The 25,765-nt window shown below is 37.4% G+C and overlaps 1 protein-coding gene and 1 long non-coding RNA gene across 2 annotated transcripts in view; both read left to right on the forward strand.

Moving 5' to 3' along the window:
- LOC308517611 overlaps positions 1 to 25,765 on the forward strand; it is a 775,374-nt gene that overhangs the window by 747,624 nt on the left and 1,985 nt on the right. The window lies entirely within an intron of this gene.
- PRRC1 (proline rich coiled-coil 1) lies at positions 111 to 25,357 on the forward strand. Its single transcript, XM_081088816.1, has 9 exons — positions 111 to 235; positions 6,013 to 6,171; positions 6,600 to 6,989; positions 9,190 to 9,350; positions 12,325 to 12,427; positions 15,900 to 16,063; positions 18,320 to 18,423; positions 20,471 to 20,573; positions 24,767 to 25,357. The coding sequence occupies exons 2-9, from the start codon at positions 6,033 to 6,035 to the stop codon at positions 24,974 to 24,976; spliced, it is 1,374 nt and encodes a 457-aa protein (XP_080944942.1). The 5' UTR covers positions 111 to 235; positions 6,013 to 6,032; the 3' UTR covers positions 24,977 to 25,357.

Genomic DNA, 25,765 nt, shown 5'->3' on the forward strand with positions numbered 1-25,765 from the left:
GTGGGCCGGGGCGGGGCCGGTGCCGGTGGGCGGGGCCGGGGGCCGGTGGGCGGGGCCGGGCGCCATGCCGACGTGGCAGGCGCTGGGGCGTGCGCCTCCGTGGCCATCTTGGAGGCGGGGACGCGCGGTGCGACTCCTCTGTGCCTCCTCCTGGTCTCCGAGCCGTAGTCTTAACTCCCTGAGTTCCCGGTCCCCCACTTTCCGGCTGCCACGCAGACACTCCTCGGGCCCCCAGGTGAGCGTCAGCCTGGGAGCAACGCGGGTGCATGCGGGCGGCGGCAGCCCCGGGGGAGGGCGCCGGCGGGCGTTGTTGTCCCTGCGAGGTGGGCGGGCTGCCGGCCACCGGGAGGCTGCGGTCTTCCCGGAGCCCTGCGGCCTTTCCTCCCCGGCGCGGGCTGTGGAGCCCGCCGGGTGCAGTCCGGCCGCCGGTACGCTTCGCCGGGCGAGCTGCGGTGCTGCCGTGGGTGCGGCTCGGGGGTCTCGTTCCGGCGCTTCGCCCTCGTCCAGGTGCCGAGGCCGGCGCCCCTGGCCTTTGGGCTCCACCTTCCTGCGCTCGGGCGCCGGGGGAGACACCGGCGGGCGCCCGCTGACCTTAGCCCAGCCCTGCGGGGCCTGGAGACGTGGCAGAGCCTGTGGGGAGGCCGCTGCCTCCCATTAGCAGGATTTCGGCCGCTCCCGCCTTGGCTGGGTCAACACACCGGACCGGAGTGGGAAGGAAGTAGCTTATTTTCCCGTAGGTTCCCGGGTCAGCGCCACGCCGCTCCAGGGGCTTTTGTATTCTGCTCTTTGTTAGCTCCCGGGACCTCCTGCAGGCAACGTTGTAGGGGAGCCTGTATCCCAAATTGGCAGAGTTTATATCCAACAGAGTTTTTGTCATTCAAAGTGGTCTTCAGAGACGCCATGTACATTTCTGTGAAATGGCACATTTGGGCATTCCAGGCTTCGTAATGTCAGCCACTGTTTAATTCTGTGAACATTGATGGAAGTTTATTTGGGGATCAGAGCTGAGAGCGCAAAGACGGAAAACCCACACCCTGCTCAGGCGCTCACTCATTGGTAATAGAGACCAGCTTTTGCACCTGTAATACATCAACAGTAATTGCTTTTACGGTTATCAAAGCTCCATTATTCCATTGATTTTTTTTTTTGTATCCTTATAAGTAGCCATCCACTTCAACGTTGATACATAAATATTCCTTTTTGTGCCCAGGCTTGACCACTAAAACCTTTAACCACTCTGACACTTCACTGTTATTTTAAAAAATATATATTTTATTGATTTTTTACAGCGAGGAAGGGAGAGGGATGGAGAGTTAGAAACATCGATGAGAAAGAAACATCGATCAGCTGCCTCCTGCACACTCCCTATTGGGGATGTGCCCACAACCAAGGTTCATGCCCTTGACCAGAATCAAACTTGGGACCCTTGAGTCTGCAGGCTGACGCTCTATCCACTGAGCCAAACTGGTTAGGGCTTCACTGTTATTTTACCACGATAGCTTTTCTTGCGTAGTAGAAGGTCTTACATTTATGTATACAAAATTTGCCCAATATTGTCATTAAGCCAATTCTCAAAGAGTAAAGCTTTTTAAAGGCTGAAATAAATGGCCTAATTATTCCATACTACGGATTGTATTCATTGGGCAAGTTCTTTTGCCAACACATTTGTTAATGTTAGGGATGAGGGTCATCTTTAAGTCTGACTTCCACTAGCCATTGTAAGGATTTGGTAGTGTCTGTAGTAGGACATGAATGACTAATAGAAAAATGGGAAGATGAAGAAGAGATAGCTTTTGGAAGAGATCATGCATATTTGCCTCCCACTCCTCAGTCCAATCCAGACAGACTTCTACCCTATTCCTTCCAAGGAAATAGCTCTCACTACATCGTCTCCAGTTTAACAAATCTATTGAAGTTTTAGATGCCATCCTCTTTGATCCTGCAGATTTTAATACTGTTGCCTGTCTCTACCTTGGAACACACTGGCTGTTTGGACACCACAGTCTTCCTGGTTTTCTTCCTATCTTTCTGTTCATCTCTTGTTCTTTGTACACTTGTCTTCTGCCTGGCTCTTCTTCAATGACTAGTTGGCTCGTATTCTCTTTTCACTTGGTATTCTCTTAGTCATCTCAGAACATGACTTTGGAGACTAGGTAAAATAAAGGAACCCACGCTTGCGTGGTTTCTAAGCTACAAACCAAGTCATTGTCTTTCCTTGGATGTTTCAAGGGACTTAAATTCAGCATGCCCATGTAAACACTACATTACCCTAACCCCGGAAAGATATCAAGCAAATACCTCTTCCATTGTTCCCTATGTTAATGATACCCATCTCTGTCCAGTTGTGCAAGTCAAGTGTCTCACCATCATTGACCCATATCCAGTCTATCACCACCTAAACATTCCTTAAATCCACTCTTCTCTAGCTCCACTATCACCACCTTAGTATAGGCCAAAGTTTTTTTTTCTTTTTTTTTAATATATTTTATTTATTTTTCATAGAGCAGAAGGGAGAGGGATAGAGAGTTAGAAACATCGATGAGAGAAGAACATCGATCAGCTGCCTCCTGCACACCTCCTACTGGGGATGTGCCCGCAACCACGGTACATGCTCTTGGCCAGAATCGAACCCGGGACCTTTCAGTCCGCAGGCCGATGCTCTATCCATTGAGCCAAACCGGTTAGGGCAGGGGTGGGCAAACTTTTTGACTCGAGGGCCACAATGGGTTCTTAAACTGAAGGGCCGGAACAAAAGCATGGATGGAGTGTTTGTGTGAACTAATATAAATTCAAAGTAAACATCATTACATAAAAGGGTACAGTCTTTTTTTTTTTTAGTTTTATTCATTTCAAACGCGGGCCGTAGTTTGCCCACGGCTGGGTTAGGGCGAGGCCAAAGTTTTTCAACCTTGGCATTGCTATTTGGGGCCAAGTAATTTTTTCTTGCCGGGGCTGCCCTGTGTGTGGTAGGATTTTTAGCAGTACCCCAGCCTTTATCTACTAGATTCCAGTAGTACCTTTCTAGTTCTGACAACCAAAAGTGTCAGAAGCACCTTCTTCCCCATCTCCCTAGGTATCTAGGGTGTTATTACTTCCTACTTGAACTACTTCTGTATCCTTCTTAATGGTCTCTCTGCATTTACTCTGACTGTCCTGTGGCCCAGTTTGCATACTGTCATCAAAAGAATCTTCTCAGCACAAATATGAATTGTCAAACTCTGGAATCAGTCTAAATGTTTTTCAGGAGATAAATGGATAAAACTAGTACATCTATAAAATGGAGCACTATTCAGCAGTAAAAAAAGAACTATTGATACACCCAGCAACTTGATGGGTTTCAAGGGCATTATGTTGAGTGAAAAAAAGCCAGTCTCAAAAGGTTATATGCTGCGTGCGATTCTATTGATGTAACATTTACAAAATGAGAAAACATTAGAGAATGTTTTTTGCCAGGACTTAACGGTTGGTGGAAGCATGTGACAGGATGTGACCAAGGGGTTTCCTGGGGGTGACAGAATAGTTCTGTATCCTGATTGTGATGGTGGTTATGATGCAGCTTCATCTAACTATACTCACACATACGCACAAATATAAAAACAGGTGAAATCCAAATAAGGTCTATGGTTTGATTTACTAGTATTGTACCAATGCTAATTTCCTAGGTTTTATCATTGTACTAGATTATATAAGACTAGAGGTCCAGTGCACGAAATTTGTGCACTCGGGACAGGGGTCTCTCAGCCCGGCCTGTGCCCTCTCGCAGTCGAGCATCCCTTGGGGGATGTTGGACATCCTTAGTGCTGCCATGGAGGTGGGAGAGGCTCCTGCCACTGCCACTGTGCTTGCTAGTTGTGAGCCCAGATCAGGGCTTCTAGCTGAGTGGCACTCCCCTTGTAGGAGCTCACTGACTACCAGGGGGAAGCTCCTGTGTTAAGCTTCTGCCCCCTGGTGGTCAGTGTGCGTCATAGCATTCGGTCATTCCACCATTTGGTTGATTTGCATATTAGCCTTTTATTATAGGATGCTATTATTGGGAGGAGCTGGGTTAAGGGTACTCATGAGCTCTGTTCTATTTTTGCATCTTCTTGTGAATTTAAAATTTCTTCAAAATGTTAAAACAAAAGACAACAATGTCACATCCAGCTTAAATGCCCTATAGTGATTTTTTGTCCTTAAAAAAATTCCTTCCCAGATGGTGTGGCTCAGTGAGGAGATCACAGTTTGATTCCCAGTCAGGACACATGCCGGAATTGCAGGCTCAATCCCCAGTAGGGAGCATGCAGGACACAGCTGGTTGATGGATGTTCCTCTCTCATCGATGTTTCTATCTATCCCTCTCCCTCTAAAAATCAATTTAAAAAAACATTTTTAACAAAATGAAACACTAATTAATTCTTTAAAATATTAAGAAAAACAACCCAATTCCTTATTCTGGCTTATAAGGCTCAACACAGCCTGAGCCTTATAATAGGCCTGAGCCTATGTCTCCAGTCCTCATTCTTTTCTGTTTTGTGCCACATGGGATTTCTTAATGTGTCTTGTTTCCTCTACCTTTTCAGGGCCTTTATATTTCCTATACATTCACTTTTTTTGTCTTAATTAAATTCTGCACATTCTTCAGAACCTTGGGGGACCCTTTCCTGACCTTCAGGTCAAAATCATTCCTGTCATACAAAACTGTCTCACACCCAGAGCACATACCTCGGGCTACAATTCTTTGTACATTGGTATTACTCTTTGATTATCTCCTGGACTCTAAGTATCCTGTTTGTGCATCCATTGTTTTTCCAGAGGCACCACTACAATGCTTCGCAAGTAGTCAGCCTTCACTGAAGGATAAAACATGAGGAAAAACATTTTGGTGTATTTAGAAGTTTTGAATTTATGCTGGAGACAGGCTTGAAATTTTGTAATTATAAAGGAATTTTTCCATATTTTGTCATCATTATCGTCTGTTAGGATTCTGGTATCTAGTGGCATTTTTGCTATAGTTAACTTTTCTAAAACTGACATATCATTTAGCCATTAATGTGAGGAAAACTGAGAATTGAGCATATTTTATTATTATTTTTCAGTGTTAACGGGAGTAGCCCACATACAATGCTTTATTGGGAGAGAAGAAGTGTTTCAAAAATACTGATTTTTATTTTAAATGTAATAGTGACTGGAACCCAGATATAAATCTAAAATGCATCGCCCTAGCTGGTTTGACTCAGTGGATAGAGTGTCGGCCTGCAGACTGAAGGGTCCCGGGTTCGATGTCGGCACATGCCTGGGTTGCCAGCTCTATCCCCAATGTGGGGTGTGCAGGAGGCAGCTGATCAGTGATTCTTTCCCATCATTGATGTTTCTCTCTCCGTTTCCCTCTCCCTCTCTGAAATCAATAAAAAAAAATATTTAAAATAAATAAAATGCATGCATGTGACAGAAAGTAAATTAGTAATTTACTGTTTGAAATTATTGGATGAGTAATTATAGTTAACATAAAATCATAATGATTAATTATATAGTTAACATAAAATTATTTCCCAGTAATAAGTATGTCACAGATTGCCTATTTAACATTCTTCCAGACTGGTTTTTTTTAGGAATTTTGACAGACCCTTCATCTGGAAATAAGTGGCATTGTAAACATAAAGACAGCTGTCTCTTAATGATTATTTTGTTTTTGGTATATTTCTTTATTATTTTTTATTATCTTTGTTGTTGAAAGTATTACAGATAAATCAACAAACAACACGTGCTGGCAAGGATGTGGAGAACAGGGAACCCTAGTACACTGTTGGTGGGAATGCAGACTAGTACAACTAGGGGAAAACTGTGGAATTTCCTCAAAAAATTAAAAATGGAATTGCTGTTTGACCCAGTGATCCCACTTCTAGGAATATATCCTAAGAAGCCTGAAACACCCATCCGAAAGATTATTCTTTAAAATTATTCTCTAACTATACAAGCTTTAAAAATATGCTTTGACTACTGTGTAATACTTATTACATTTTTATAATTTTATAGTGTATCATAATTAAAGAAAAATGATGGAAGAGAGTGGAATAGAGACAACACCTCCTGGAACTCCTCCACCAAATTCTGCAGCAGGACTGGCTGCTGCTGCTGCTGCTTCTGCTGCTACGGCTGCTTCTGCCGCGATGTGTTCCACCCCCATTCCTTTCGGTACATGGAGTTGTCTAGCATATAATGTTTTTTTTTGTTTGTTTTTTGTTGGTTGTTTTTTTTTGGTATAGCAAAGATGGAGTTTTATTCAAGAACAAGTATAGACTCCCACGTGGGGAGAGGGCAAGAGTCCCACAGAATGGACTCCCACATAGGGAGGGGGATAAGGATCCCCGCATATAGTGTGTTTTAAGGATAGTGAAGAGACTTCTCTTTTCTGTGTCAATTTAAAAAATGCATATATTAAAACTTATTTTAAGTGTTTTTGGGAGTTGGAAGTCATATTTGTTGTATATTTTAAATTATACATTTTTAAAATCATAGGATGTGGTCTGTTATATTTAAACATTTTGCAAGAAGAAAGTCATGAAAACTAAGTGAAAGTGTTTCCAATTTTGTCTTTTTTTTTTCTCTTCCCCTTTTCCTAGCTGCAACCAGTTCTTTTTCTTCTCCAGATGTATCTTCTGTGCAGTCCCTGCCACCACACGCATCCTCTACCCCTCAGCCATCCCTGCCTCCTGTGAGGCCTTCAGCATCATTGCCTTTTGTGCCTCCTTCACCAGTTCCTTCTGCTCCACCACTTGTTACCGCTGTACCACCTCCTGTGTCTCCACCAACTGCTGCAGCCTTTAGTAATCCCCCTTTATCCCCCTTCCCAACTTCAACTTCTGCCCCAAGTACTCTTCCATCTGTGCCCCCTTCGGGTCCTCCCACATCAGGATTTTCTGTCGGGTCAGCGTATGACATTACAAGGGGACATGCGGGAAGAGCTCCCCAGACACCCCTGATGCCGTCCTTTTCTGCACCTCCAGTAACGGGTAATCCTCTCTTACTCATACTTTGAAATAAGTGGTTATAGCTAATGTTTTGTTTTTCAAATAATGTTTTGTTTTTCAAATAATAATAAGATATAATTTGCATACCATATAATTCTCACATTTAAAGGGTGTAATTCATTAGTTAATGTATTTACAGAATTATGCAACCGTGACCACAATTTCAGAACCTTTTAATCACTCCAAAAAGAAACTGCATAACTATTTGCAGTCACTCCCTACTTCCTCCCAAATCCTCACAGCCCTAGGCAACCACTAATCTACTTTCTGTCTCTGAATTTGCCTATTTTGGACATTTTATGTAAATGGAATCTTACTACATGCAGCCTTTTGTAACTGGCTTTTTCACTTGGCATATTTTCAAGGTTCATCCATGTAGCATATGTCAATACTTCATTCCTTTTTATGGCTGGGTAATATGCCATTGAATGGATATACCATATTTTGTTTATTTAATTCATTGGTGGTTGTTTCTACTTTTTTGGCTATTATGAATACCTCTTCCATGAACATTTGTGTATAAGTTTTTGTGTGGACATATTTTCATTTATCTTGGATATGTACGTAGGCATGGAATTGCTGACTTTAAAAACCACCAGACTGTTTTCCAAAGCAACTCTCTTACCAGCCATGTATTAGGGGTTCCAGTTTCTCTGCATTAATGTTTTAAACTAATTTCTTGGACTTTCAGAGTTTCCTATTCTCATGTTTTTGCTATTTAAATTATTAAAATAAAGCTGATGTAATTTAGTATATGATTTTTATATGTTGTAAAACTTAGTAGTACATGATTAGTATATGGACTGTCAGACAAAATTCCAAAATTTTGCCCTAATATTTTGTGCACTTATTGAGAAACATCAAGATTAAATTTGAGAATTTTTTAAAACTTTACTTAAAAAATTATCAGGACTGAATAGTCCAGGGAGCAGTTTTATTTAGCCTGGTAAAAATTTAAAACCAAATAAAAGCTTCTGTGTGCTATAAATTGGTGGTATTGGGTCATTTCTTTTCTAGGTCAGCTATACCTTCTATTGGCCTCTCTGGAATGGTTGTTAAGAAACCAATATTAAAACTTCATCCTGGTTATTTTCTGCCTATCATTTCTTATTTTAGGAAAGGAAACAACTTTGCTGTAATTTTTATTATCCAACTTTGCATATCAACCTTTACAAATAAATTTTTTTGTAGAGTAAAAGTATTATACCCATGTTTATGTGTATGTGAATTTTCTTTTTGAGTTTAAATAGGGTATAGAGCAGTGATGGCGAACCTATGACACGTGTGTCAGAAGTGACACGCGAACTCATTTTTTTGGTTGATCTTTCTTTGTTAAATGGCATTTAAATATATAAAATAAATATCAAAAATATAAATCTTTGTTTTGCTATGGTTGCAAATATCAAAAAATTTCTATATGTGACACGGCACCAGAGTTAAGTTAGGGTTTTTCAAAATGCTGACACGCCGAGCTCAAAAGGTTCGCCATCACTGGTATAGAGAGTATGTGTACTAATTGTTATATGCTTTTATGTGATGGGCTTGGGTGCTTACACCAGTGATTATTATGCACTAAACAGATTAGAACTATAGCTGACCACATCCAAGTGCTAAATAAGAGTAAATGTGAAGTAATTTTTTTTTCTTGTTAATCCTCACCTGAGGATATTTTTTCCATTGCTTTTCATAGAGAGTGGAAGGGAGGGAGGGGGAGAGAGAGAGAGAGAGAGAAACATGGATGTGAGAGAGACACATTAGCTGGTTGCCCTCCCATATGCCCCTAACCAAGAGTGGTGAGTGAACCTGAAACCCAGGTATGTGCCTTTGACCAGGAATCCAACCTGTGATCCTTCTGTGCACGGGGTGGCACTCTAACCACTGAGCAACACTGTCCAGACCATGAAGTACTTTTTGCTTGTTATTTTATTTGTACATTTTCAGGACAATTGGTGTAAGCCTATGAAAAAAAGAAATTTATTTTTTGGAATTTTGTTTCATTTGTATTTTATAAAATAGTTTTAGGTGATTCTTTGAGTTCATAACTCAATCTTGAAATGCCTGGGTATACAGATACATTATTTAAGCTGTTTTAAATTGCTCATCTCATATATTGTATCTTCTTTTTATAGGAAATTGTTTATGGAATAAATTACATATATTAAACATTTTTGCCATTAACTAGGTATTTTGCCAGCCCCCATTACTCAGCAAGCCAGTTCGACACCTCTGGCCCCAGGAATTGAAACCACCTCAGCCATTACTTTTCCAGAGGAACAAGAAGATCCTAGAATTGTTAGAGATCAAGATGAAGCATCTGCGAGTGGACTCTGGGGTTTTATCAAGGTGAGCTTATTTACTTTAAAAACCATGCTTTTATGAAACTAATAGGCATTCATTAGAGAGAATTTTGAAAATATAAAATGGTGTAAGGGAAAAAATGATTTTTATTCTCTTTACCAGTTTTCTATAGTTTCAGTCTTTTGTTTGTACATATCTATGTGGATGTTAATCCCTTTAAATAAAAATCAAATTGGGGTAGTGCATGTGGAGATGTCTTTTGTTTGTCTTTACCTACGGTATATCAGGAATATCTTCCTAGCCATAGCATATCTTCAGAAATTTTTTCTTTCTGGCTGCTTTGCCCTACATGCCATTGCATTTATTTCCCATATTTTATTTTGCTAATGTGATTTGGCATTTTCTTTTTTTTAATATATTTTATTGATTTTTTACAGAGAGGAAGGGAGAGAGATAGAGTTAGAAACATCGATGAGAGAGAAACATCGATCAGCTGCCTCCTGCACATCTCCCACTGGGGATATGCCCGCAACCCAGGTACATGCCCTTGACCGGAATCGAACCTGGGACCCTTCAGTCCGCAGGCCGACGCTCTATCCACTGAGCCAAACCGGTTTCGGCGATTTGGCATTTTCTAATTGTAATTCTTATCAATAAAACTATGATGAGTGCTCTTATATGCAGATCTTTGTGTTCACCTGTTTCATCAGGATTAATTCCCAATGTATGTGCAAGTGAACACTTTAAAAATTACTGATACAGGGGTAAGAGATCAACCAAAGGACTTGTATGCATGCATATAAGCATAACGAATGGACACAAGACACTGGGGGGTAGGGGAGGCCGGGGGAAGGTCAAGGGGGGGAAAAAGGAGACATATGTACCACTCTTCGTAATATTTTAAGCAATAAAACAAAATTAAAAAAAATTACTGATACATATTGTTGTCCAAGAAGGTTATTCCAAAATAGACTGTTAAAGCATTTTTCACTTTGTTAGCAATGATTATGTTGAAGTACAATATTTTCTAATTTGAAAGGCAAAAAAATACCTTGTTTTAATTTGCATTTTTTTACTGAATTTGAACTTTTTTTTCAGATTTATTTTCAATTTAGTTTTCTATTGTGAAATCTCTATGTTCTTTGCTCAGTTTTGAATTGGGATGACTTTGTTAATGAATTCATAAGATCTGATATTGTAGTAAGAATATGCTTTTTGTCACAAAAGTTTCTAAATTTTCAGGACTCATTTCTATCAGTCTAATTTCTTTTCAATTTTTTTCATGATAAAAATGACTTTTTCCAATATTAATATATGATAAATGTTTTTCTTTGGTTTCTTAATTATTTTTTTATACTTGCCAATTTAACGTAGCTATACCTACTTTATTATATGAGGTAGAAGTCCATTTTAATTTTCTTTCAACCACTTAATCGACTATTCCAACATAATATCTCAGAGATTTGATATGTCACCTTTATCTCAGTTACTGAATTGTTGGTTAGTATCAGCTTCTGGGCTCTGCATTCTATTCCACTGCTCTGCCTGTCCTTGAAACAGTTCTACATTATTTTAGTTTTTGTAACTATTAATATTCATTGAAAGCCTACTCTGTGCTGAGGTGGGGACGGCGGAGTGTTCGTTGATGAGTAAGCGAGGCAGTTTTGGGTCTCTGCATCCATAAAGATACATCAGTATTTGGTTGTGTAAGTTTGCTGATTTCTCTGTTCTTTAAAAATTTTCTTTACTATTTTTTCCATTTATTTTTCTTGGTGAAATTTGGAATCGCTCCATGAGTACCCCCCACAATCCCCCACCAATATTCTGCTGGTGGCTTGGCTGCAGTTTAGTTGTATATTAAACATTTTTAGGTATTAGTATGTGGTTGACTGACTTACCGCATTTTTCATGTTTCATGAAGATGGCGTTTTTCTAAGCTGTTATTTTTTCATATCTCTCTCTGCTTTTTAAAGGCTTTCTTTATATAAGGACTATCACTTGTGAAAAGCATATCATTATGTCAGTTATCAGTTGAATACCCAGTTTTGCTCTCCAGGTTTTATGAATAACTTCTGATGTTCAGCATAAGGTTGGTTGACAGTCTTAATGTCAGTGTTAACGAACTCATTGTTTTTTCTGAATCACCTTAGTTTAATGGTAGGTTGGAAGAGGTGGAATCATGGTTGTTAGCCAGATGCCATCTTGAGTCATTGCTCTCTCAAGAATCTTTTACCATGGGAGAAGTGTAGCACAGGAAGGAGGTACTCAGACCTGGTCCTTATTTCTAATATATGGTTTTAAGAATCAGATGGGTGCAAGGCCTATTGAGGGATCACTTTGTAAGTTATATAAAGATCTGTTCACTATGCTGTAGATCTGAAACTAATGTAATATTGAATGTTAATTCTAATTGGAAAAAATCCACACAATCCAGAGGCCTGGCTTAAAAGTGAGAATTTGGGTATGAACAAAACAAGAAACAGGAATTAGGACAAAGAAGAAACTCTGGTAAAACATAGCAGAATATTTTATATTAAGGTAACAGGTAGCTGCTTTGGGGAATAGATAAGAATGTTTTCACTATTTTTATTTTTTTATTAGGGAACAAAGTATGGGTCTATGGAGACATCTGATTACAATCTTTATTTGGGACCTTGATGGACAAGTTTTGCCTAGTCTTTTAGATAGATAAGTGAAATAACATATACATAGAAATTAAGTAAACATATATGCATGCACACATATGTAGATACAATATACATACGTCCCAGACCAGTGCTACTAAAAATGTGGTCTGCAGTTAGTTGTGGGTTTGTGATAGATAAGAAGAGAAATTGAGAGTAAGCATTTTGAAATTTAATAGCAATTTAACATTATTATAACCTTGTGTTTCTTATATTTTATAAAAGTACAGTTCTGTGATGCATTGGAAACCTAAAAAATAATTTATTTCATTATCGGGTGATCATTGTTTTCTTTGCTTAGAATGGGTATTTATATGTTAATTTGTTTTATGCAGGGTGTAGCTGGGAATCCTATGGTGAAATCTGTGCTTGATAAAACAAAACATTCTGTAGAAAGCATGATTACAACGCTGGACCCTGGCATGGCTCCATATATCAGTATGTACTTAAGATAGACTAGCATCTGCCATGTATTTTAAAAGTATGTGCTAATGTTAGCCATTAATTGGAAATCCACAGGTCTTAAAATTGGTAGAAATCCTCTTAATAGTCGTCTTATATTAATTGTCAAATCTTAGTCTTGGTATTTTTAATGCATCTTTTCTTAATCACCATTAAATGCATTTTGAAAACTCAGAATAAACTTTGGAGGAGTAAAAACAGTATGAATTACTAGTATGCATACTTACTGAATTTAAGTGTAAATGTGGCTAGTCACTTGCTTTATATGACTTTTACTTTATTCACTGTTAATTGAAGTGATGCTTTGTTTATATTTGATTTTGACATTTCTTCAGTTATCTATTTTAAATAAGTATATTTATGTTTAACTCAGTAATAATATTTTTAGAGGAAGTTAATCCATTAATACTGTAGATTACTGTAATTACTTGTTGTGAAAGCTGTTTTATCCATTTTTTGAATCTTCATTACCAAGAATCCTCCAGACAGTTGACATAGACATGCAGTCTGCCCTTTAATTTTTAATGTACATATCCAGTATGTGAAAAAATATAATCATTTAGCAATATCAGTGACCAGTTATTAGTAATTCTGTTTAAGGTAATTTACAAGCCAAAGCTGTGTACCAGGTATCTGAATATAGGTTTTTAATGGCAATAAAAAGTCAATAGTTGTTTTGTTTTTTTTAAATATATTTTATTGATTTTCTACAGAGAGGAAGGGAGAGGGATAGAGAGTTAGAAACATCGATCAGCTGCCTCCTGCACACCCCCCACTGGGGATGTGCCTGCAACCAAAGCACATGCCCCTGACCGGAATCGAACCTGGGACCCTTCAGTCCCCAGGCCGACACTCTATCCACTGAGCCAAACTGGTTAGGGCAAAAAGTCAGTAGTTTTAATGAGTTTTAATGAGTTGGTAGCTTACTATGTAGTAAATGTCAAAGGACAAGATCTAACAATGCTAAGTACCATTTGTTAAATGCTTGCTCTGCCAGGCCCTGATTGTACCAAGAGCTCTGCAATATAGGTATTATTTTCCTCAAGTTTTAGATGAGGAACCTGGGTTCAGAGAGATTTAAGTTATCCTAGGTCATGCAGCTTGGTGGAACTAGATTAAACCCATATTCAATTTTTGACAACTAACCACTTTGCTTCCCTTGAATCAGGAATTAAATCAGCTTAATTATTTTTGGAGTTTATACCTGCTAAAGGACTTAGAAATCAGGCCCTATCATGCATATTGATTTTACGTATTCATAATAATCAAGTTTGACAATGAACATATCATGATAATCTCCATAAGCTCCTATTTTGAATGAGAAAAAGTATTTTTGGAGCTCTTGCTCTTTTAATGGGTACTGTATTAGACTGTGAAAGCCATTATTTTATGTATTCTTAGAGCAAGCCCTGTGAGGTGATAGGTACTTTTCTATAAAACAAGTTCAGTGACTTCCACAAAATAATGACGCTAGAAAATGATAGTTAGGACTATAATCCAAGACCATTTCTCAAGCCAGTAGTCTGCATGACATCAAGAAAAAGTAAAGAAAAAAACCCCAAGGATGGAGGAAGAGATACAAAGTGAAGTTTATATTATTAGATAACGTAACATGTAATCTTAATCAGCTTTAAAAAGTAATACTGAGTGTGGAAAAGCAGACACTGTCTTGACAGCAAAAGCAAGACCATTCTTATCTAATAAAACAAAGTGAAACAATATTTTTACTCATATTCTTGAAATCATTTGATTTAAAAATTTTAAGTGCATCATAAAGGCACAAGAGCTATTAGAAATGCTCTAATATATTTTAACACAGTTTAACTTTCTACATTCTTTTAATTAGTTCTCCCTTTGCTATGAAAGGCCACGCTAAGTGAAAGCTTAGTGGAGTAGTACTCAGCTAGAGTCAAGAGAAGTCTCATATGGAAGAAAAAAAACAAGAAAAAGTATGTTTCCTCTTCTCTCCTATGTGAGCTATTGCTTTTAGGTCTTAGTCATGTCTGATAAAAAAAAAAGGGGGGGGGGATCCATAATAAAAAACTCAGATACTTAGAAAATATTTTCAACTGTTCCAGAAGATATTTATTAGGAAAACCATAGCATCGTTTCTGGGGCAAAATATTTTACAGTACAGATGGCTTTCTTGAGAAATCTCTCTTACCAGAGATAGCCTAATGCCAAGTAGCAAAGTATGCTGTGCTGAGAACCAGGCCTTTGAATTCAGTGTATCACGAAATGTTAGCTCAAGATCTTAAAAGTAATTAGGCACATTTGATTAAATTACTCTAAATAGTACACAGGTTTTTAAAATAATTGCAATATTAAAATTTTTAAATTCATATTGCTTTTAGCCTTTTTAAATTTCAGGTTTTATAAAAGTTGGCATTTCATTTTTTTAATATATACTTGCATTATTTGTTTTAGGTCAGTAATAGATGTGTAATTTATAAATATCCATTTATTTGTGGTATATTTTTTTTTCAGTGATGGGGATGTATAATAAAACTTCATCTCCCATATTTTAAACTATTTTCTAGATAAAAAGCATATTTCATGGTAGTCCTTTTTTAGTGCAGAACTTCTGTGCAAGTCTTTGACAGGTTACATCAGTAATAGTCATTTTCTATAAATAGTGTCCCAAATATGTGACTTATATTTCACAAGTCAGATATTCCTATGATTGCTGAAGGATTGGCAACTGTGGCATCCATGTGGTGTTAGAATTTTGTGTATGATAGATATGTCTCTAGTAATTAACAGTAGAAAAACCATTTTGATTTACAGCCTTTAAAATGCAATAAATGTGTCTATCTAAATTTTAATCAGAAAATGAAACTTGGCTAAATTAGTAGAGCAATATAATAGAAAATCTGTTTTCATAGTGGCCCTAACATCATTTCTCAAATAGATATCTATGGAACAGGAGCTATTATTAGATGCTAAAAAAGTGTTCCATGAACAGATTAAGCATGGAAGGACTGGGTTATAGTCATGATTTTTAATTGTTGGATTTCTCAGAATCTTTATGCTAATGTACCTTATAAATTTCCAAGAAAGAAATATGGTGTGTAGCATCTCCCTAGCTGTTTGACTATATCACGCTGTCATCAGGGAGAGCTACTAATATGTTCTGGAACAGTAGTTCATAGAATACAGAACAGTGTGGTGCTGTATTTGTGGCAGATATGATAATCAGAACCATTAGAAGGTATGTGCCATCTTCTGTTTGCAAATAGATTCCCTTAGATAATGCATTAGTTCTCATTTTTAAAACTAAGGAAAATTTGGTAGTTCTGGGCTAAGCTCTTGTTGGAATAAAATGCCTATCTTGCATTGTTCTGTGAGCTTAGTAATAATTATGCAAATGAAATGTCAACTTATGGTAGTAATTGTGAGAATTTGATTATTTTAATTTGGAATTGAAATTTTCTGCTGTTGTTTGTAGAATCTGGAGGTGAACTGGATATTGTAGTGACCTCAAATAAAGAAGTAAAAGTTGCTGCTGTCCGAGATGCCTTCCAGGAGGTCTTTGGCTTAGCTGTGGTTATGGGGGAAGCTGTTCAGTCCAATATTGCCCCACAACCAGTGGGCTATGCAGCTGGATTAAAAGTAAGTAATAGAAGGAAGACCTTCTGGGTGTAGAAACTGGCAGTAATCTCTTCATAATTCTGGTAATAATCCTGTGGTCTGTATGGAGCTAAGTGGTTTTTACATAATGAAATGATCAGCTTGGTTTTAATTGGACAACTCTGTAGTGTTATAAAGACATAGTGGACTTTTAAAGAAACCTAAGGTGGGTTTTTAATTGGGGGAGTAAACATGCAAAGAGCACAAAAAGAAAATGAATCCTAAAAGAGATATTCTTAACCCAGTGTTCACATTCAAATCAATTACTAAAGAGATAATGACCCTCAAATCCCATAGGCTTTTTATTACTATCACTATTAATAATACTTTACACTTATGAGTATGTATTTCTTCAGGGTTAGGAGCCTCTAATTACAGCATTTTTGCCAACCAATTAATAAATAACTTTGTTTTATGTCTGCTATGTTTAAATACACCATAATGTATATATTTTATTCATTAACATTAAACTCTCGTAGTTAACAGCACTAAATTCATAACTCTTAGTATAAGTCCTTAGAGTACAGGGTAAGCTCTAGGGTCTTTGGGTATCTTACTTTAGTACTGAGATAATTCAATGTGGCCTCTATACCACCTAATTTTTGATCCCCTGTACTTTTAGAAAATAAAGGTAAAATCCCATTCTCAGGATATTGGTAGGGAATGATATTAAAATTTCTATAATTGTGACTCCAAAAGATGCCACATTTAATTAATGCGGTCAGAGGATAAGAGAGGTGAATATAACCCCCTCTTCATTTTCTCTTCTGGATTCTGTAAACAAACAAAAAAAGAATTAGACTTGTCTACCTAGCTCATTTCTATATCTCTAGTAGGTGCTAATTAATTTCAGTGAAATATTTTATGACCCTTACAAAGTATAAAGTCCAGTGCTGTAGGATACTAAGAAATGAACAGTTTCTGTTCCCTGGAAGTATAAAATCTAGGAATATTTTGTTATAGTGTATAGCTGAGATATCACCTTCAAAGAGTTAGGGGTGAGTCTCTAAACATACCCCTAATGCATTAATAGTTTTTACTGAATTAACATTTATTTCAACTTTATAATTAAAATTCAGCCATAACTGCCTCCTGGGAGGAGTGAATTAGGTAAATTTATGATATCCAGTATAAAGAACTAAGTTTATCTTATTCATTACATTTTCCCCCAAAAAAATTACTTAGATTCTGAACATTAGCGATACAGGCCCTCAGAAGCTCTTTCTTTTGTTCAGTTTTTCATGTAGTTGAGTTCTTACTACAGGCCTATTAGGTTAGACACTGTGCTATATACTAGAGATATGAGTTAAGAGTAAGCAAAAATACAGTCTTGATTTAATGTAAGTATCTTTTCATCCTTCATCTTTATAAGTTAATATCTTTACTCATTCTCATCTAGTTTTCATTTTTCTGTTCTTTATCTCCGAAATAAATTTCAGTTGTCTCTAGAAGTATCTTAGCTTTCTCAGTTTTCACTTGAATAGGAATTGATCCCTTAATCTCATTCACTATTAAGCTCTGCTGTCTAAAATAAAAATAGGTATTTAACTATGGCTAATTTTATTTAGAAATAACTTATCTTGCTTTTTGAACACATTACTCATGATCGCTGTTTATGAAGTGATTCAGATAAAAATAGTAAACAGCAACCTTGTTTTCATTAGTCCAGTTTTTAGTTTTCTGTAAAAAGATTATTTAATTCATGATCTTGATTTATCTGCATAATGTTTGTAGCCCCTCAATTTTGTTTCATTAATGGTGATAATATTCCTGAATAAAACTTAAAACTGTCACCTTAAAGTTATATTTAAAGAGAATCAGAAGAATAAACATTTACTATTGATATGATTGCCTACTTAGAAAATTTGTGAGAATCAACTAAAAGTCTGGGATGGATAAAAAATTTTTATTCAGTAGGAGGGCTCCTTGCCAGGTTAACATTAAAAAACACAGTTTTCTTATATTAGTAATAACCATTTAGAACATAGAATATATAAATAATTCATTTTACAGTAGCAACCAAAACAATAACGCAAATTGGAATAATTTGGAAGGCATACTCCAAACCAAGTACTGAGAGGAACATGATTGTACTTTTTCACCTTTTGTCTTCTGTATTGTGTGAATGAGTAGATGTGTGTGTGTATAAATGTATGCATGTATTGCTTGTATAATCATAAATTAGTATATTTAGTAATGAATAACTTGAAATGGTTTCTAATCTACCCTGTTATTCAGGGTGCCCAGGAACGGATAGATACCTTGCGTCGAACTGGAGTGATCCATGAGAAACAGATTGCTGTGTCAGTAGAAAACTTTATTGCAGAATTGCTTCCTGACAAGTAAGAGGCTTTTTTTTTTCTTGTAATGAGAACTCTTAACACATTGTGTACCGCATAGAAATCTCTAAGACATAAGCCAGGGACTGCATGTTTTTGGGCAAACTGCACGTTATTTAAATCATAACTACAGATCATAATGCACTTTAGGTGTTGTTTTTCAATAATTGTAACATTTTTACTTACAAAAACAAACAATTAATGTTCCTAGTACCTTTTTAACGTATGGTACTGCGTAGAACATTTTCCTCTATGAAGAGGGACCAAACAAAATTTACATAAGTACCTAGATTCGCTCCTTTTTCCATGGGCGGCACCAACTCTTCAGGCTATCGTAGGAAGTTTTTTCTTTCCACTCGCTGGAATACACATAGGTTCATGCTGCTTCATATCACTTGACAACCTTTTGGGTGTACAAAGGCACGTGGGGCCATGTGTTTGGACCATAGGTTCAAGCTTACAACCACAGCCGTTGGCTATGATTGTGCTGGGAGGGCCCTGCCTTCCAGCTGGGACTTGCACGTGGCAATGAGAGGACCCTGTCCTTTCATTAGCCCGAGGCTTGAACCTGGCCAAAACACTGTAACCGCGCCCCACAGTGGACAAGACAGTGTGTTGACATCTAAGGTCCTTAACAGATGGCGCGCGAAACACGAGAAAACTCCTGAGCGGTATGAAATGTGTTAAGATCTTTCTTAGTAGCTTTCAAATATACAATACAGTATTATTCATTGTAGTCACCGTTGTACATTATATTCCCATGACTTATTTTATAACTTGAAGTTTGTACCTTTTGATCCCCTTCACCCAGCCTCTGGCAAGCACCAATCTGCTCATTATATGTCGTGTTCTGTGTTTTAAATTTGTTTTTAGATTCCATATATGTCAAATTATACAATATTTGTCTTTCTCTTAGTTCCCTTAGCATAGTGCTCTCAATGTCCATGTGCCTTGTCATAAATGGCAAGATGTCCTTTTTTATGGCTGAATTATATTCCAGTGTCTGTGTACACATTTTCTTTATCCATTCATGTTGCAGTGAACATAGGGGTACGTATATCTTTTAGTGTTTTATAAATACTCTGAAATAGATTGCTGGATCATATGATATTACTTTTCATTTTTTGGGACACCTACATACTGTTTTCCATAGTGGCTGTACCAATTTACATTTCTACCAACAGTTTGTAAGTGTTCCACCTTTTTGATAATAGCCATTTCAACAGGTGTGAGATGATATTACATATGGTTTGGGTTTGCATTTTCTGGATGATTAGTGATGATAGAGCATCTCGTGGTTTTGATTCTGGTTAATGAAAATGCTGGTGGTGGTACAGTTGACTTCACTTAAGTCAACTTACAAGTATATTTCAATGGAAAAAGTTTTCATTGTGAAGGATTTATCAGGAATGAGGAAAGGATTTGTTATTCCCTCTGAGCTTATTTTTTAATTTACTAATAAGTTTTCCAGTTGGCTATATAGAAAAAATTTTCCATATTTTTTCAAGAGACAAAAATATTATGCATGACAAACTATTTGAACTTGATCAGTAGAGATTGCCGTTTTTCTTTCTCCCTGGGGCAGGGAGTGAGGTGAAGTTGAAAGATTAGTAGGAAGAAGAGGGGGAGGAGAAGTGAAAGTTTCCTCAGCCAACAGCGCTAATAGTGAAAGAAATGGAAGAGGTTTAGTGGGTATGATAGATGTTGCAGTTTTAGATTTATTGAGCTGAAAGGGATATCTGGGTGGACATGTTTAGGAGCATGATAGTATTTTAGAGAACAAAGACGACCTTGGAGTTCTTCTAACATGTATTCACTAGCACCACAGTGAATACACAAGAACTTTCCATGATAAGTCATTTTCAATTATTTTTCTTCTATTATTCCTCCTCTTGGAATTAAGCCAAGGGAATTTTACATATTTTTATGGGTTTTCTTGAAAATTGATTAGAAAAACATTTCCTTTTTGAAATCTGTTAATATTTTATCAAAATGATATTACATATACCTCTTATTTAGCACATAACTTGAAACTCATATTCTGTTGCAGATGGTTTGATATTGGCTGTTTGATAGTGGAAGATCCTGTCCATGGCATTCACCTAGAAACATTTACACAAGCTACACCAGTGCCTTTGGAATTCGTACAACAGGTTAGTTTTTCCATTTTCATTATGCTCCAGGGAAGCTTTCAATATTGTTTCAAAATAAAAATGTGGGCAGATTTTTTGTTGGAAATAGCCTCCTAGCTTTTTTTCCTTCTGTTTTAGTACCTCCTTACTTTTGTTTTCCAACTGTCTTTAAAAAGGTAATATAGTTCATCACTATTTTCCTTACCCTAAGATGAAAAGAGATTTACCTCTTCTGGTTTTATGTTCACCTTTATTTTCCCTTTGTCTTGATCTTCCTCTTTGGTGGTAAGTAGGAACCTTAGTGAAAGCCATATGTCTTTACCTATTCACATTGTTTCTATACTGAGGCATAAATGTGTAATGATTTTGATTCTTTCTACATTTGTTACTTTTTTTTCTTGAACAAAATGGAATATTTGTAAATGGCATTTTTGTTGACTTTTTTAAAAATAAATTTTATTGATTTTTTACAGAAAGGGAGAGGGATAGAGACTTAGAAACATTGATAAGAGAGAAACATCGATCAGCTGCCTCCTGCACACTCCCCACTGGGTATGTGCCCGCAACCAAGGTTCCTTTATTCCGCAGGCAGATGCTCTATCCACTGAGCCAAACTGGTTAGGGCAGTTGACTTTTTTTCTATCACATTTGTACTCATGCACATTGTCATCTCAAAACTTTATTGGATTCTCTCCCAAGAAAATACATGTATGCACTCACATATAAATTGTGCAGATGTGTGCATAGAATCCCTGAAAGCAACTTGTGGCTCTCTAGGTTTACAGCTTAGATGGGGACTAAGAATTGATGCTTGGAATTTTGAAGTTATTGAACCTTTTATTTATACCGTAATTTATTTTCAGAAGTACAAGAAAGCATTTTTGTAGATGTTTACAAGATTGTAAGCAAATATTATGCATATTGTTATACCAATAAATTAGAAAAATTGGACAAAATGGTCGATTTAGTAATTAGGTTGAATCATATGGAATTGCTGTCTAAAAAAGTCAAATATTGGCAGTTTCATATGATTCAACCTTAGTCACCTCATTAACCTAATACATCTTTATAGCTCTTAACACTTAGGAAATTACAAGAGTTTTGGGAGCTCTGCCAAAAATTGGGATGAAGACTAACTATGTATTTCTTATAGTGAAACAGTCATAAACGATACAGGCACATTAAGCTCCCATTCAGTTATTAATAACTTCTAGTCTTTCATATATGAAAATGTCTCCCAGGGTGGGGCCACTCAGGTTTGCAGGTTTCTGTTTGATCTGTTCAGGTTCCCAAAGCAAAGGCGATGCCAGCAATATAGGGCTTCCCCCTTGCAGGCACCTGGTACAAGCATGCCTCATAGATAGTGCAGGTTAGGTTTCAGACCACCACAATGTTTTCTGGTGCATATAAAAGTAATGTTTACACAATACTGTAGTCTAATAAGTGCAATAATATCAGTATGTCTATAAAAAACAGTGCACATACCTTAATTTAAAAGTGCTCACCATTATCTGAGCCTGTTGGAAAAATGGTGCCGATAGACTTGCTTGATGCAGGATTGCCACAGACCTTAAATTTGTAAAAAACAAACAATATCTGTAAAGCAGGAAGTGAAGTGAAATAAAACAAGGCATGCATGTATAATGAAGCTAAGAGACAGTATCATCTCTTGCATTGAGCCTTTTGAGTTGTTAATGTAATATTCGATTTCCCTCATTACATAAACCATTTATTCATTCTCTTACCCATAGCAACTATTTTTCCTTCTCTCCATTTATACCCAAACCTTTCTACCTTTGGGAAGGACATTAGGTTTGGCCACTGTGCTGGTCCATAGAGCAGGCAGCAACACGAGTCTAGCAAGTGTATTTCCCTCAGCCCATATGGGCATCCTTTTAACAGGCTGGGTTCCCATTGCCCTCCTGCCTGACCATAGGGCCAGGCCACTGCCGGTAAATCAGTAAAAACTGAAACATAGGGGATTTTACCACTGTTCAATTTTTCCATCACTATTAGGAAAACAGCATGCACTTCAGCCCACCCTGCTGATTTCTCTTCACTTTAAGTCAGGGTCGTGGCCTTCCAAATGGGATGTTGTCCATTCACCTTGGAACTGCCATTTGTAAACCAAGGAGTCTTTCACCTGAGAGCTGTTCAGAGGGCCCTGTCCATGCAGCAGTTGGTTCCAGCAGCTCCTCGGGTGTCTCCAGAATTGGTCCCACAAGCAAAGAGACTCCCTGCTTGCATCTCCTCCTCGCATTCCCACGGCAGCACGATCCTGTGTAAACCACTTGCATAATATTGTAGGAGAATAGAACTATGAAAGCTCATTGTTCTGGTCACTGCCATCCCATTAGGGCATTTCTTCAGCAGCAGCAGTGTAAGTCCTTCAGTCAAGAATGTCTAATAACAAGGTAGCAACTGCCCCGCAATTGGAAATTCTCTGATCCAAAGTCCCAGTAGTCATTGCTGGGAGGCACTCACAGGTTTTTTGCCCCTACCATCACTCCAGCTTCTATCCTACACTGTGTGGGCTGAGGCAGTTGTACTGATTTCCATATAGCATGCCTAATTAACTGCTTGAAGGGCAGATGTACATGCCTCTGTTTTACAATACTAGGTAGACGAAACATTCCCCAGTGAAATACAGTGTCCATCCCCAAAGTAGTCAGGTAAAGGAAACACAGTGATTTCATGTAAAGCCCATTCAAATACACCAATTCAGCTACAAACTTGCATGGTAATTCCATCAACTCTTATGCTTCTAACTGTAGTCTCTGTTAGGACTTTATCAACAGGGTTTGGTTTTACAATACTAGGTAAGGAAAGTGTTCTCTAGCAGACATATCTGTTCCCATAAAGCATCCAGGTAGAGGGACACAACTTATTTACATATACCTGCTTAAACATTGAGCTTTCATAATTCTATCAACCTTTACATTTATATTTCAGTCTATTATAGCACTCGTCAGGGGAGTCTTGGAAACCTCTTCACCCCATGACCATTTTATTCACTATTCTGACAAAAGGCTCTGTAATGGTAAATATTAGAAACTTGGTCATTATAAGGGTGCCTCAGGGGTCAGCAAAAAAAGTAGCCTGCAGCCAAATCTGGCATGCCTGCCTGTTTTTGTAAAATTTTATTGGAACACACTCCTGCCCATTTATTTACATGTTTATGGCTGCTTTTGTACTTCAGTAGAATTGACTAGTTACAGTAGAAACCATCCCGCCCACAAAGCTTAGACTGCTTACTGTCTGGCCCTTTTCAGAAAAAGTTCGCTGACCATTGCAGAAGGGTAATTTTTATTTTTAGGAATACATATTGGGGGAAAAACATACAATGCTCAAAGAACAAAGCATCAAAACTTAGGATATATTGCCAAGTAAAAATAAACTTCATCTAGTATGATCCATATGTTTACATATGCGCACATGTATACTTTAACATCATATATATTAATAGAAAACAAAACGCAACAAGCTGTTATGTGGTTAATTCTGAAGAGTGATACTGAAAGAGTGTCATTTGCTTTTTACTTTGCCTTTTTTCTATTGTCATTGTTTACTTTTTTTTTGTCATGAGCTTCAAAACTAAGATACCAAAGCATGTGCCTTCCTTTTATTCCTGCTATTCAGCTCTCCCTGTTCCTTTTTTATCTGTCCTAAGAGTTTAATTCTGTGCTTCCTTACTGTTGGAATTTGAATGGTGTAATGATGCTATCCTGGACTGCATATTATTTTATAGGTATTAACTTATTCACATGAAAATAAAGTTTCTGGGGGTACTCTACAAATTAATCAAACTATCCTTTTCTGAATGGATTAAAGCCTAATATGCATGCAATTTCCTTCTTTCTGGTAGGAATTTCATAACTGTAAAGAGATACAATATTTCTACTTTAGTACTAATTTTATTATGAACCTGAAGTGACACCGAATGTAGAAGTAGAGCTTAGGCCCTCTGACCCTGAGCTGTGAGATATAGTCATTAGACTTAAGATGTTGATTATATTTTAAACAAATTAGCTGTGTGCAATATCGTGTTGATTCTTTCATAGCTTTGGAACTTCATACAGTTGGCAGCATTAGCTGTTTCTCAGGGTCTGTCATCAGTATTCAGAGCCACCTGAGAGCCTTTGAAGTGTCACTTACAGCTATTGCCGATGATTTTTAAATGTATTATAAATAATTTAAATTTCATTTTTCTATAGGCGCAAAGTCTAACTCCCCAGGACTACAACCTGAGGTGGTCAGGCCTTTTGGTGACAGTGGGCGAAGTCCTGGAAAAGAGTTTAGCAAATGTCAGCCGGACTGATTGGCACCTGGCTTTCACTGGCATGTCACGTCGACAGATGGTCTACAGTGCAGCCAAAGCGATAGCGGGCATGTATAAACAGCGCCTGCCCCCCCGGACCGTGTGAGAGGCCTACCTAGATCCTGAGACATCCCCACCTTGAGCTTGGTGGTGAAGAAGACATTTACTTTCTGAACTTGGATAGCGTCAGTGATCCAGCAGTTTGGGTAATTTTCCTGTAGGCTGCAGTTTTTCTTTCCCTTTAAAAAGCCATGGTGTCATGTCAGCAAATGAAAGGAAACAGATCGTTTTTATGATCATTTAATTACCTGTACTATAGTTCTCAAATATATAACTATTTTTATAGGACAATTTGATACCAGATTTAGAGTACAAATTCATGTGTTAAGAAATGTAACTTGATATGTACTTGATTATTTTGTTTTTCATAACATGGTTAATGACATACTCGTTGAATATTCTTTAAAAGCGTTGTTTCTTTTAATTCAAGATTAATCTCTGTCATTCTTTGAAGGTTTTTTTGTGTGTGCACATGATCTCAGGTCTGATACTGAGCGTCTGCTCAACAATTTACCCTAAAACACCTACCTGTAGAGAGATGGTGCACATTTTGTTTGCATAGTTTTAACATGGGCCAAAACAACAGAATGGATCATTTTCTCTTTGGTTATCATGTACACACATAGTGTGAATAATTCTATATTTTTCTTTTTAAATAACTTCTGGCATCTTACAGATTTATACTCTGATCATTAGGGTAATACATTTTACTTTTTGATTGTTATGTGACAACTAAATGGCAACTGATTTGAGTATTTTTTAAATCAGAAGCATTTGAGTTATTTTCTTAATACTGCTATTCAGTATTTCCTAGTAAATTCTGACAACAGCCATT

Source organism: Myotis nattereri (assembly GCF_964212035.1).
Source record: "Myotis nattereri genome assembly, chromosome: 4".
NCBI lineage: Eukaryota > Metazoa > Chordata > Mammalia > Chiroptera > Vespertilionidae > Myotis > Myotis nattereri.

Coding starts and splice junctions, on each gene's coding strand:
- PRRC1 (XM_081088816.1), top strand. CDS start 6,033: ATGATGGAAGAGAGTGGAATAGAGACAACACCTCCTGGAACTCCTCCA. Junction 6,172..6,599: donor TTCCACCCCCATTCCTTTCG/GTACATGGAGTT, acceptor CCCTTTTCCTAG/CTGCAACCAGTTCTTTTTCT. Junction 18,424..20,470: donor GCAGAATTGCTTCCTGACAA/GTAAGAGGCTTT, acceptor ATTCTGTTGCAG/ATGGTTTGATATTGGCTGTT.